The sequence below is a fragment of the Nyctereutes procyonoides genome, unplaced genomic scaffold, assembly GCF_905146905.1.
Source record: "Nyctereutes procyonoides isolate TBG_1078 unplaced genomic scaffold, NYPRO_anot_genome, whole genome shotgun sequence".
Classification (NCBI taxonomy): domain Eukaryota; kingdom Metazoa; phylum Chordata; class Mammalia; order Carnivora; family Canidae; genus Nyctereutes; species Nyctereutes procyonoides.
This window is the reverse complement of record NW_026575160.1, coordinates 30,242,522-30,255,411: the sequence shown is the minus strand read 5'-3', so window position 1 is coordinate 30,255,411 and position 12,890 is coordinate 30,242,522. Positions and strand designations below refer to the sequence as shown.

The 12,890-nt window shown below is 41.0% G+C and overlaps 1 protein-coding gene across 1 annotated transcript in view; it reads right to left on the bottom strand.

The window, feature by feature from the left end:
* Window positions 1-12,890, bottom strand: part of CFTR (CF transmembrane conductance regulator) — a 161,217-nt gene that overhangs the window by 37,929 nt on the left and 110,398 nt on the right. Inside the window, exons 19-21 of the mRNA XM_055314679.1 lie at window positions 9,557-9,707; window positions 8,392-8,619; window positions 5,811-5,911 (exon numbers count right to left, since the gene is read on the bottom strand). Of these exons, the coding sequence (XP_055170654.1) occupies window positions 5,811-5,911; window positions 8,392-8,619; window positions 9,557-9,707 (480 nt within the window). The remainder of the gene's footprint in view (window positions 1-5,810; window positions 5,912-8,391; window positions 8,620-9,556; window positions 9,708-12,890) is intronic.

Sequence of the window (12,890 nt, the reverse complement as noted above, 5' to 3'; positions counted from 1 at the left end):
CGGTAGATGACTTAATCACTGGAGTTTAGCTGTCAGGGAGGGTGACAGGTCTGATTCCTGGGGGCATCTGGCATCAGGCCTACATGCATGCATGCCAATCAAGACTTGAAGTCTTTCATATGAAAAGGATTCAGAAAAGAATATCAGAGCTGACATGGACCTTAGAAAACTTCTACCCAAACTGTTACCTTTCACAAAGAGAAAAGTGAAGCCCTCAGGGGGCTCATGACTTGCCTAAGGCCACTCAGCATCCTGGTGATAATGCCAGCGTGGAATGCAGAGTAGAAAAGCCACTCTGCAGGACAGAAAGAACATGTTTGGATGAAAAGAAGTCTTGGGACAGATGTCATGAAGGTGAAGCATGTCGCAAAGCCTTGTGAGAACAGAAAAACAGAGAGAAATATCAAGAGACTATCGAAAGAAGGGGGAGAAATAGGAGGACTGAATCCTCCCCTCAAATTCTTAGAGCAAAAACTGCTTTCAATACAAGAGAATTAGGCGCCAGAAGCAACGAAGAGAAGCCAGATTTCTTGGTGGCCACTGTAGCATCAGTCACTTGATCTTTCCTGGAATCCAAAATAAACACAGGCAATAAAAGGATAAAGGAGAAACAGGGAGTTTCTATTGACAGAAAACTCTTTTCAGATTGCATCACTCTGGCAAGAACTTTCTGGAGCCTCCTTAACTGGAATCTAAATGTGAGCCTTGCAGATACACAGCCTCCCCAGCTCATCTTGGTGGCTTCCTTCTTCTTGTGCTATTAGGAACACACAGTGCCACAGGCCTGTCTTATCAGCTGCTGTAGTTAGAGAATTAGGGAAGCAGGACACTATTCCTATGCTCAGATGTCTTAGTTGTGCTCCCTAAGTGATAGTCCTGAAAATACATGAATTGTCAGCTGCCTCATTCAAACAGACTTGGAGCATGGGTAATCTATTAGTCACCAGATGGCTTGGTATTGTTAAAGTTGAAACATCACCTCTGCACCCATTCTAACTCTGATTTATTTAATTTTCGTTCATTCACAGAGGCAGAAATATAGTTACACATTCCTGTTTAAGATACACAATATCAGAAAGGGACACAGAACATAAAGACTCCTAACTCTGGGAAACGAACTAGGGGTGGTGGAGGGGGAGGAGGGCGGGGGGTGGGGGTGAATGGGTGACGGGCACTGAGGGGGACACTTGACGGGATGAGCACTGGGTGTTATTCTGTATGTTGGTAAATTGAACACCAATAAAAATTAATTTATTAAAAAAAAAGATACACAATGCTTGTGTAGCTAACAACAGGACAGAGAAAAGCTTTAGGGTTCTAAAAATGTCAGGTATCTCATGAATCCAAAGAATATAAATCAGTACACAGATTTGTTAAGAATACAAAAAAGTTAAAATAATAGCTTTAGCAATAATAACTGTAATTCATATAGTACTTGAGGTATGCAGTTAAAATGAATTAACACTTCTTTTTTTCACCCCATCTATGACATAGAACAAAATACACAAGTGAAATAGACAGACATATACACGATTCATGTTGAAATGAAGAGTGAATTTGAAATAACATGGTTTAAAACATCGTGCTATCAACCGAAATAACTGGAAATTCCCTAAAATGGGGGTTTCCAGTGGGCATTATTAAATTTGACTCTCTGATAATTTTACTATTTTTTAAAAATTTCTGGGGTGATTCACAACCTATTAAACTATGTCATTCATAAGGTGACAATGTTCAGATGATTTTTTTCACTACTATATAAAGCCAGACAAGTTAGTAGGTAGAATAGAAGATTTGTTCCCTTTTAATGGCCTCCTGATACCCCAGTGTGGTATTTTGAGGAGATTCCAAACAAGAACTTAGGCCCCCAAATGTCAAGCTTACTGGAAGACATTCTTATCACTGTGCTTTCTAACCATACAGAGGCATCAAGTTGGTCGTGTATCTTCAGAGAGGAGGGGGATGGTCTCAACCAGAGTTACAAATGAGTGATTGAGAGACGGTCGCTTACCTTTTTTTTTTTTTAATATTTTATTTATTCATCCATGAGAGACACAGAGAGGCAGAGGGAGAAGCAGGCTCCCTGTGGGGAGGCCGATGCGGGACTCCATCCTAGGACCCCAGGATCACGCCCTAGGCCCAAGGCAGATGCTCAACCACAGAGCCACCCGGGCGTCCGAGAGATGGTATCTAAAGCACGGAGTTGGATGGTAGCAGCTAGAGAACAGAGACAGAAGACGGCTGGAATACAGCTAATGTCCAGAGATCTGTAAGAGGAGGGCCCAGCAAGGAGAACTAAGGAGGAACCAGAGAGGTAGCAGAGGCAGGCCAGAGGAGCATGATGGTAGTGAGAGAAGAGGGATTTGTCCGTGGCATAAGGACTGCTGAGACGGTAAGCGAGACGAAGACATCGGCTCTGGCAAGACGTTGATCATGAGTCATGGGGCTGATGCAAACCAAGTGAAGTGGCTGTGGCAAGAACGGGAAGGAGGAAATGGAGCCAGGCCCTCTTACAAGCAGTTGTGCTATAAATAGATCAAAGAAAAGAGGTGTTAGACATCAAGGGGAGGTAGTTTTATGATGGGGAGAGAGGCCCCACAAAAAGCAGGTAATTGCATATTATTGGCCTTGAAATAGGAACAAGGACACAGAGGCAGAGCATACAAGTAGAGAGGTGCAGCAGGCTGGTGCAATTGGTGGAGAGAAACAAGGAAATCCTTTCTGGTTGCATCTGGTTCTTTCTATGAAGTATGTAGCAAGGTCAAGGGCTGAGAGCGCAGGGAGTGGAATTACTGGAGCTCCCGAGAAAAGATAAGAAGGTGGAAAAGAGCTATCTTAGGGACTATAATAAAGAATTCATTAGGAAAATGCAGTCGAAGGGCTTTTGGTGAGCTTGGAGAGCCGATAACCAAGATGAGTAGGCAGTTACAAATACAGAGGGACATGAAGTAACCGTGAGGAAGGGCTGTCACCCAACTACTGCCCTTACTGGCCCAAGGCTAATAACAGCCGGGCACCTGGTGTAAGCACCTGATGAGCAGTAAAAGAAAAGTCATCCTGCTGTTTCTATTACTTCATAGTTCCGCTAATGTTTGATTCCGTGCCTCTGTCTAAACTAGGACAGATACATAAATGAAATATTCTAAGTCTAAAGATATTTTTTCTTTTCCTAAGTAGCTCTACACTGGAAAACTGGAAGTGGAAATCAAATGAAACACCCTGTTTACTGCATTTAAACTCAGATCTAAATTCAGTTAAGACACTCAGTAATGTAACACGAGAGCACATCGGATTTCTCCCTCAGAGGTCACAAGAACCTTCAGGGTTAACATCACACAGAGGTGAAATCTGAGGGCACGGCTGTCTCCTCTCCTACCCTCAACACATGTCAGGTGAAAATGAAAAGATCACTATACCACTCTGGTAGGTGTGTCGGTAAAAGCAGTATGATGGGAATCAATAATTAGAAGAATGCCCACAAGGGAAGACCGCTTGTACCATTTGGCAGGGAAATGAAAACGAACATGATCACTTTGATACTCAAACAAAAGAACACGACTTTTTAAAATAAAATCAAATATAAATATTGATCCTTTCCATAGACTGTGTTATAATAAATAGTTCTTTGCAAATATTCTTTTATGCCAAAAGATGAAAGACACAATGTCAAAACACAGATTACAAAGCTCAGGATGCCCATGCACAAAACCAGAGAAGTAAAAATACCTTAAAGAAACTTTAGTGGAGAAAAAAAAATGAAAGAAACTTTAGTGGAGATTGGACATGCAGAATAGAAATGGGCCAAATGCTTCAACATCAAATGTATAGAGGCTTCATAAACCAAGAAATTAATTCAGTAAAAGAACTGGGCATATACAAGGTGTAGAGATATTTTTAGATAACGAAGTGAAGTATATGAAGATTTTAATTGTAAAGTCAACATAGTAGAAAGTTTGAACAAAAAAATTAAATAAATGCAGGCACAATACTGATCCACTCTTCTGCTATTTTCCAACAGAAACATTTCTAAGTACATCTATGAGATCCAAACCCAAAAGCATTAAGAGTTAAGTGAAGAGAGATAAATGGAGTCACTGAAAAAGCTGGCCAAACCCCCAAAAATAATGTTCAAGGAAAAGAGAGAGACCCTATTATGAATCATGTTAGGGTTGAATTACATGTCAATGAATTTTTAAAATGCTTTGCTTACATAAAATATTAAGACACGTGGGGAGAAACAGGGCATGAAAAGTTTTGTTTTTTCCCCTAGAGATATTTTTAAAGATGATTTTTTTTAAGATTTATTTACTTATTTATTTTAGAGAGAGAGAGAGCATGTGAACAGGGGGAGAGGGGAGAGGACAGAAGCAGACTCTTCCCTGAGGGTGGAACCCAACACAGGGCTCAATCTCAGGACCCCATGATCATGACCTGAGCCAAAGTCAAGGGTGTCCCCCCAACCACCTGAGCCACCTGGACGCCCTATGATGATACTCATTCTGATAGGAATGGGTTAGAAAATTGTCACAGCTGAATGAACGAATGCATCCTGGGACCATGGGATCTACCTCGGAGAATGGAGAAGGAACTTAGGAGAAAGTGTGATGGCAGCGTTTTATATACGGTCATTAACTTGGCCCTCTAGGCTCTCAGCGAACGCAGTAATGGATGATTGATTTTAAATACACTATTCCAGGCGGACTAATAAAAGTTAATGATAATGCGATTCATGAAAACCATGTATCTTTTTAACTCCAAGTGGGAAATCTGCCTTTCTTCCTTTTATCTCCCACTCTTGCTGCCATGGGGTGTGTGCCCCTGATGGTGTTCACTCAGTTATATGCTACTGCAGGCTGCGCATTCCAAGAAACCAAGACAAGAGACAGAACAAAACCAAAACACGGTCTTTGTACACTCTAACAGAGTACATAAAGTGAGGGGGAGTATTAAACAAAAAGAGAGAAAGCAAAAAGAAACACTCTAGGAATGAGAAAGGAGCTATCGCTAAAGACTGGAAATTTAAAACATTAAAAACAAAACAAACAAAAAAACAACCCAAGAATACTATGAAAAATGCAATGCTGAGCAACTGGAAAACCCAAGACAGAAAAGGGTTTCTTAGACAAGACATCAAAACATAAAGGGAACGATTCATGAAATTAACTGCATTCAACTTAAAAGCTTCCCTTCGTCAAGACACTGGAAGCTGAGCCATTGACCAGAGGACTGTGTTTAAAAATAGACAGGACTGACCGTTACCCCAGAATTCATAAACTCTTGTGAACCAATTAAGAAAAACACTCAGCAGTTGACAGAAATAAGCTAACGGAAGAGAAAGCCAATAAATATGTATTAAGCAGCCCTATCTCCTTAGTGATCACTTCCCATCTGCCAAAATTAAGAGGTCCAGCGACCTCAAGTGTGGCAGAAGCTACAGACCAATGAGAACCCTTACACGCTCTTGATGGGAGTAGGACCTGACACCAGATATCTGAGAACAATTCGGCCCCATGTGGTGAAGCTGAATGCGGGTGAATTCTGGGACCCAGTCATGCCACACCCGTCTATCTGTCCCAGAAAAATCGTTGCCCGGGATTTTTCACCGCAGCACAGGATCTTGAGAGTGGCTGTCTATGTGGAGGAAGGAAAGGATACGGGTCTAATGTGAGAGACACAGTAGCCTTCGATTTATCGGTGATGTTCTGTTCATTAACTGGCGGTTGGGTAAGTAATTGTCCCTTATGTCATTACCGATACTTTCTGATTTGTCCAAACTTTTTCACAGAAGTTGAAAAATAATAATTACTTACCAAGCTGTCCACCTCTATGCTGGAGTTTACAGCCCACTGCAACGTACCCATGATATTCATGGCTAACGTTAGAATAATACCAACTGTTCCTTCTCCTTCACCTATAGGTGGGGAAAAACATATAAACAGGCTTTATAGTTATTTCTCTCTTCGGTGAGCCACTTTGTGCTGCTCCCAGGGCGTATGTCCTATTCAAGTTACATTCCAGTTTTGTGCTCATCTCAACCATCTTTCGTCTCAGTTCACCACAGCATGTACCACCGGTAATAAGGTTCTGCATGCAGTTAAGCGTTCAACTAATGTTTCAAATTAAAGAGTGACAATTAGGGAAGAGTTGCCCTTTTTTGAAGAGGTTTCAGTTGTTGAGGGGATGCTGGTGTCGGGTCAATACTGCGGTCATCTCTTCTACTACTCTGTAAGTAACCATACCTTCAACGACTATGATGGACGATGCAAAAAAAACTTCTATATCCAGATGAGCTCCTCCACAAAGAAGTCAAAAGCAGGAGAAAGGTGTGTTTGAGCAGCACCCAGAAGATGTTTAGATACGTCTCCTGCCTTTGTGAGGAGGACTTTCTCTGCTAATCAGATGCTTTGGTGGCAGGGGGTGGGGGGAGCAGACTTCAGGTTTCATGGGGAAGTGAAAACTCATGGGTCTGCCATTGAGAAAGGGAGAAAGCTGACTTTTATGTTTAAACAAAGAAACAAAAAAGTGACTAGTTCACCCAGGAAGAACAATACTTGAGTGTTTAATTAGAATAAATGGTTTTCAGGGCTGGAGGGGACCGTTAATTCATGGTCCTAAAAATTTTCTAACAGGAAAGGTCTTAAAACTTTAGGTTATCAAGTCTCGGTTGAGAGTCAGTCCTGGCAACTGGAATACAGGAGAAGATTATTGTCACTGGGTTCTAAAATCGGGAGAAGTAATTTGCCCTATTATTATCAATTGAATTTTTTTCTTCCATGTTTCCTCTGACAGAAGACAAACCACATGTAGAAGGCATGTGCTTTTAACACTAAATCATTTGTTCTAAGTAGGTAAGATTTATCAGGGCCCCAGTGTATTACTCATTCTGAAAGTTAAGATGGGAGTAAGATAAAATGTTAATAATAATAACAATAATAAATACTATAAGCTTTATGGGTGTCTACGAGGGACCATGCACTCTACTAAGTGTTTTGCACAAACGATCACATTTAACACTAGAGACCACAAACCATAGGGGAGGTGCTCTTATTATGTGTGTTTACATATGAAGAAAATGAAGGCCTTAGCGAAGCTGATTAATGTGTACAAGTTACCGGAGCTGAAGGCCAGTAGAGGCAGGACTGGTATTAGACGTGTGGCTAACATTGACTCTGGCTAAGAATCAGCTCTGACGGACAGGGCCTGAACTAAAGTCATCTTGCAACACTCCGTCTACGCCTACTCCGTTTCCCCTGCAGGCTCCTGAGCCTCCTGCCCTGGGCCTCGTGGGGCATCCCTGCGACCCCAGCACATGCTGCACTCCGCTGGAGCAGGATTCTACTCGGACAACCAAACTGTCCCTTAGATGTGGCAGGTGCTCTGAATCTGGGTCCGCTGTCACATGTATAGCCTACTTCAACACGTCTAACTCAGTAATTCAACTTTTTTTTTTTTTTTAGTAATTCAACTTCTTAAATTAAAGCTTATTTGTCCATATAGATTTTCATTTTACTCATGGTGAAAGGTATTGTGTTTGTCACCCAAAGACCCTAAAATTTAAGACTTTTTTTTTTTTTAAAGATATTATCCGTGTATTCATGAGAGACACAGAGAGAGAGGCAGACACAGGCAGAGGGAGAAGCAGCTCCTTGCGGGGAGCCCAATGCGGGCATACAAGACATTTATATTTTTAAAAATCTGGTACTTCTACCTAAGTTAGTTCACTTCTAGGGTAGTTTTTTTTTTAAGATTTTATATATTTATTCACAGAGACACACAGAGAGAGAGAGGCAGAGACACAGGCAGAGGGAGAGGCAGGGTCCATGCAGGGAGCCCGACGTGGGACTCGATCCCGGGACTCCAGGATCAGGCCCTGGACTGAAAGCGCTAAACCGCTGAGCCACCCGGGCTGCCCTAGGGTAGTTTTTCATCGTGTAAAATTCACATTGGGGTAATGAGTTGCACCAAATGGTGGTTAAAAGAAACCAATTTACCAGGGAGGGGGATTTTTGTGTGTTTATGGGTATAAATGGGGATGTTTCTTTTCCCCTATTCAGCGAGCTCTTGAATAAACAAGATCTATAATTTTTGAAGCCAGGATTCTTTACTAATATGAGTCAAAAGATGATTTTTTTTTCTCTCAATCACAGATTTGTTACTGTACGCTCTGAGTCTACTTTTCGAACTATAATGCTGAGATCACACAGCTCTAATTCAAAGAAATCATTTGTCCCACCATAGATGAATTTTAAGATTAATAAACTCCTCTCCCCTCCCCCCAAAAAAATCTATTCAAAGATACCTAAAATGTTTAACCAGTAAGACTGTAGCAGTTTGGGGTTGACAAAGTTTTCAATTGAATGGTCAGTCGCATAGTTAAAAAGTCCATGTCACCTGTTGTTAAAATGGAGATGAAGGTAACAGCAATGAAGAATATGACAAAAATAATTTCCATTCTCATTTGGAACCAGCGCAGCGTTGACAGGTACAAGAACCAGTTGGCAGTATGTAAGTTCAGAGCTTTGTGAAACAAAGTCTCAAAGTAAGGCTGGCGTCCAAAGGCCCGAAGTGTCCACAGTCCTTTTAAACTTGTAAGAAGATGAGTGAAAATTGGACTCCTGCCTGCAAAATATTCCCATAGAAAACAACACAAATCATGTAAGGACGTGATGCAAATTCTTACTACCAGGGACCTGAAAAAGATTAGCTTCAAAAAGGGTAATCGTACACTAAATGTCATTCGTTAGAGGGTTTTCGTACTGGGGCCATACCTTGAATAGATGCAATTTGGTTTGTTGCTGTTGTTTTTAATGAATTAGCCTCCTTTTTTTACTAGGCCATCATGGACGAGAGCTTTTTATAGAATCAATGCCATATTTTATTCATATTTCTTGGCTTTCACTGCGTGCTTCCCCCTGCCCCCAGCAATCCTATATTAATCATTGCTGAGAGACCATGTTTTTCTTTTGGGACCATTTATTTAAGTTTATGTGACTTCATTTAGACAATAACCTTCAATAGAAACACATTGGAGATTTAACCCTGAAGATGCACTGGCGCCAAAGCCATTACTGAGAGATGTGCTTCCCCAACAGCTCAGGCCGTGCTCGGGGAGCGGCAGGGGTCAGGGTAGGGGGGTGCACACAGAAAGGGAGACCCCAGGAGAGCAGGAAGGGTATATGAAACATTGTGCCTGGTATTGTTTGGGAGCCCAGACAAAGCTTTAGTAGTAATAGTAGCCCTATCGTTTTAAAGTTGAATTTACGCAAGTTCATGATGAATGAGCATCGTACACTACAACCCTTATAACTTGCTTTAAAGCCAGAATGAAGTCTCACGGTCATTAGCAGAAACCATCTATGTGTGCTTTGGAATTGACTGTACCCTTTTGCATACACATGTGTTTTTAAAAGTCATTGTCACATTATGTAGGAGTTTAACAGCCGTTGGGGGTAGGGGTTGGGGGGAATGGAAAAAGTAGGCAGAGGGAAGCAGGTAGAGAATACAAACGGCCTTGTGGGTATCTCCCAGGGCAAGGGCTGCCCTTGCAGCGCCCTACCTTCCGATTCCAGTTGCTTGAGTTGCTGTGAAGTGTGGAGGAAGTAGGCCCGCAGGATAATAAAGGCCGCTATCACTGGCACTGTCGCTAGGAAGATGTAGGGCTGTAAAACCGACACCACCGCCACTGCTCCGATCACAATTAATAACAACTGCAAGATCAAAGACAACACTTTGGTGAGTGAATGTTTTCACGTCGGTAACGCACAAGGTACGCCAGAGGTGTAGCTCCAAAGAAGCTCTTCGTGCTCTGCTCCGTTCTCAACGAAGGGCGGGCATCTTCCTGGCAAAGTAGCATTTTGCATAAGTTCTATGAAAATTCAAAAAATTGCTCAGGTTGCTTGGCACAATACCTTGAAGTTTTGAAAACATGGTGTCCTTGGGTCGCAGGATGGTCTCACTTCCCACATGCCTTAAAAGGGTGTACAATAAACAATTGTAGATGAATATGATTTTTTTTCCCTAGCGTGGCCTTCTTTTAAAATAATTTTATTTAATTTTGAAATAATTTTGATATAAATGTGAAATTTTAGCCTTTATTTTGTTTACACAATTCCTGAAAATCAGGCATTCATCTTGGAGCTTTTTGAGTCAGAAAGATCTGGTTTAAGTGAAGACTCGGTCATTTAGGCATAAAACAATTTTTTCAAGCATAGTTGACTCGTGTTTGAGATTTTTAAAAATTATATTTAATAAATGTGATTCCCCTCCCCAACTCTTCTGTTCCTATTCCTTAAAATAATTGGAGATGACTTTAAAGGCTCAAAAAAAAAGATTTTGGGATATGACTAATTGATTTAATTTTATTTCCATCTCCTACGTTGTCAAAATGCACTTCGTGCTTCAGTCAAGCCCATCAGTTAGAGATATCTCTTCACATTATCCATCAAAACATCAAAGAAACAAGCTAACCATGCTAGTTGTTCTTCGGAATCATGTTAAAAGCTTATATTCTATTATTCCCACATGATATCAAATCTATACATTTTAAAAAGAAAAAGAGCCTGCTAGCATTTGCTCCACCATAATCCATTTGAATAAGTATAAATAATGTCACAACAAGGGTTAAAAAATAAACTTATTAGAACATCCAAATGATAATCAGTGAGCCAGTTCTCTACCAATTTCCAGGGGTGACACATGCATTTTTGCAGCTGAATATGCAGTGAAATGCAGAATATTTTGGTAGATGGCAGTGGGGGTGGGGGTATAGCTAAGAGCTGAATAAATCTTCTTCGAGTGCGTTGTTATTTCCATCTAAAACATTAGAGGATAATCTCTCAGTGACCTCTCTAGGGGAAATGCCTCCATGTCTCTAATTAATTCTGCCTTAAGAGCCCTCACTCATCAAGAAATACTCGGATAAATCTTTACTGTGCCAGGCACTGGACCAAGGACACATGATGCCTCAAAAATCTAAGGAAGGTCTTCCCTAGTCCATCTTTGCCCTACAAGAGCCACCAATACAATGAGAAAGCCCCAAAGGCCCTACTTACTCCCTGACAAGACTTCAATAGCAAACTAGTTTTTTAACCAAAGACATTTATTTCCTAGAAATAGGATCTTTGCCAGGGGTGGGGGAGTAGGGGGGTATAAGTTCCAAGCATGATTAGGGAATATGATTTAATCAAGCAGACTATCGTATTAAATACCAGGATGTCGGGATCCCTGGGTGGCGCAGCGGTTTGGTGCCTGCCTTTGGCCCAGGGCGCGATCCTGGAGACCCGGGATCGAATCCCACATCGGGCTCCCGGTGCATGGAGCCTGCTTCTCCCTCTGCCTATGTCTCTGCCCCTCTCTCTCTCTCTCTCTGTGACTATCATAAATAAAAAAATAAAAAAAAATTAAAAAAAAATAAATAAATACCAGGATGTCTGAAAGACAAATGTTGTTGCACTGGCATCGTGACAACATTCAGCTACTCCATTAGGATCAGGGTCTTGTATTTGCTGCAGACAGTTGTAAAGAGCACTGTGTTCATTTGACTAGTGCTATTTTTACCATATAATTCCAATCTGGTGTGGCTGGATTATAACACTCGTTGCAGAAAGTGACCATTTTGTTTCCATGACTGCTGATGTGCTAGAGATTCTTAGGAATGAAAATGCAACTTACAATAAAATGGGTATAATTGGACAGTCGGACTACCCAAGATATCACAGGAGGTTAGTGAAGAATGAGGAAGGTGGCTACAACTGGAAATTATGAAACACTCACAAGATAAATTTCCAGGAATTATAATCATCCAGAACATAGCTCAGACTGAAAAGGAGGTGAAAAAGGAGTCTAAGCATTGAGAAAAATAATTCCATTTGCTACATAAGAGGCCATCCTTTGGCACTGAGGTCAGAAACTAATAATTTAACTCTGTGTGCCAAACTAAAGGCACTAGTTTAATATATATGATATTCTCAGCACGAAAGAAACCTTAAATTCTGTCCTAGATTTTTTTAATTCACAGTGAGTACGAAACAAGTCACTTCAGTCAGGTGTATTAGTGAGAGGACAACAAAATAAATAGAAGGAATTCAGGACAGGATGGAAACAGGAGCACAGATGTCTAATTGCCAATGACCTTTACCCAAATTCTAAATTTCCTCATTAAAAAAGGAAAAAAAAATCAACAGGCCATAAAGCCTGCGAGGCACCACCCATTCATGGTCCTAGGAGGTAAGCAGCACATTTTCACCCACTGACAGCAGCTCAAAAGCATTCCTGATGCTAAAGGCCACATAGCACTGCCTGTGAAACTAGAGCAGATGAGAAGAATGAAGGATCACTCTGAAATCGGGGATAAGTTAATGAATAGATAGATAGATAGATAGATAGATAGATACCTATTTAAAACTATGATATGAAGAGCAGATTTGGAATTTAAGTCACAAATGAATTTTTAAGTAAGGGATTAAGGGGATTAATAGAATGAATGTGGGGGGAGATGTGAAAGATACAGAAGAAATCGTAGTAGGACTCTGGGTATAATTAAATATTCAGATAAGAGAGAAGAAATAAAAGAGACTTAAGGGTTTTGTGGCTGAAAAGAGAACATTTTGGTATTTTAAAATACACAGGCTTCTACTTAATAAAAAAAAAAATCATTCACCCAAATATGGAGATAAACAGGATGCTAAGGCATAGTTTTTCTCTGTCTCACAAATATATCTGGTCTAAAATGACTTGTTTTTGTTTTTGTTTTAGATTATTTATTTATTTATTCAGAAGAGACAGAGAGAGAGGCAGAGACACAGGCAGAGGGAGAAGCAGGCTCCATGCAGGAAGCCCGATGTGGGACTCAATCCCGGGTCTCCAGGATCACGCCCTGGACTGAAGGCGGC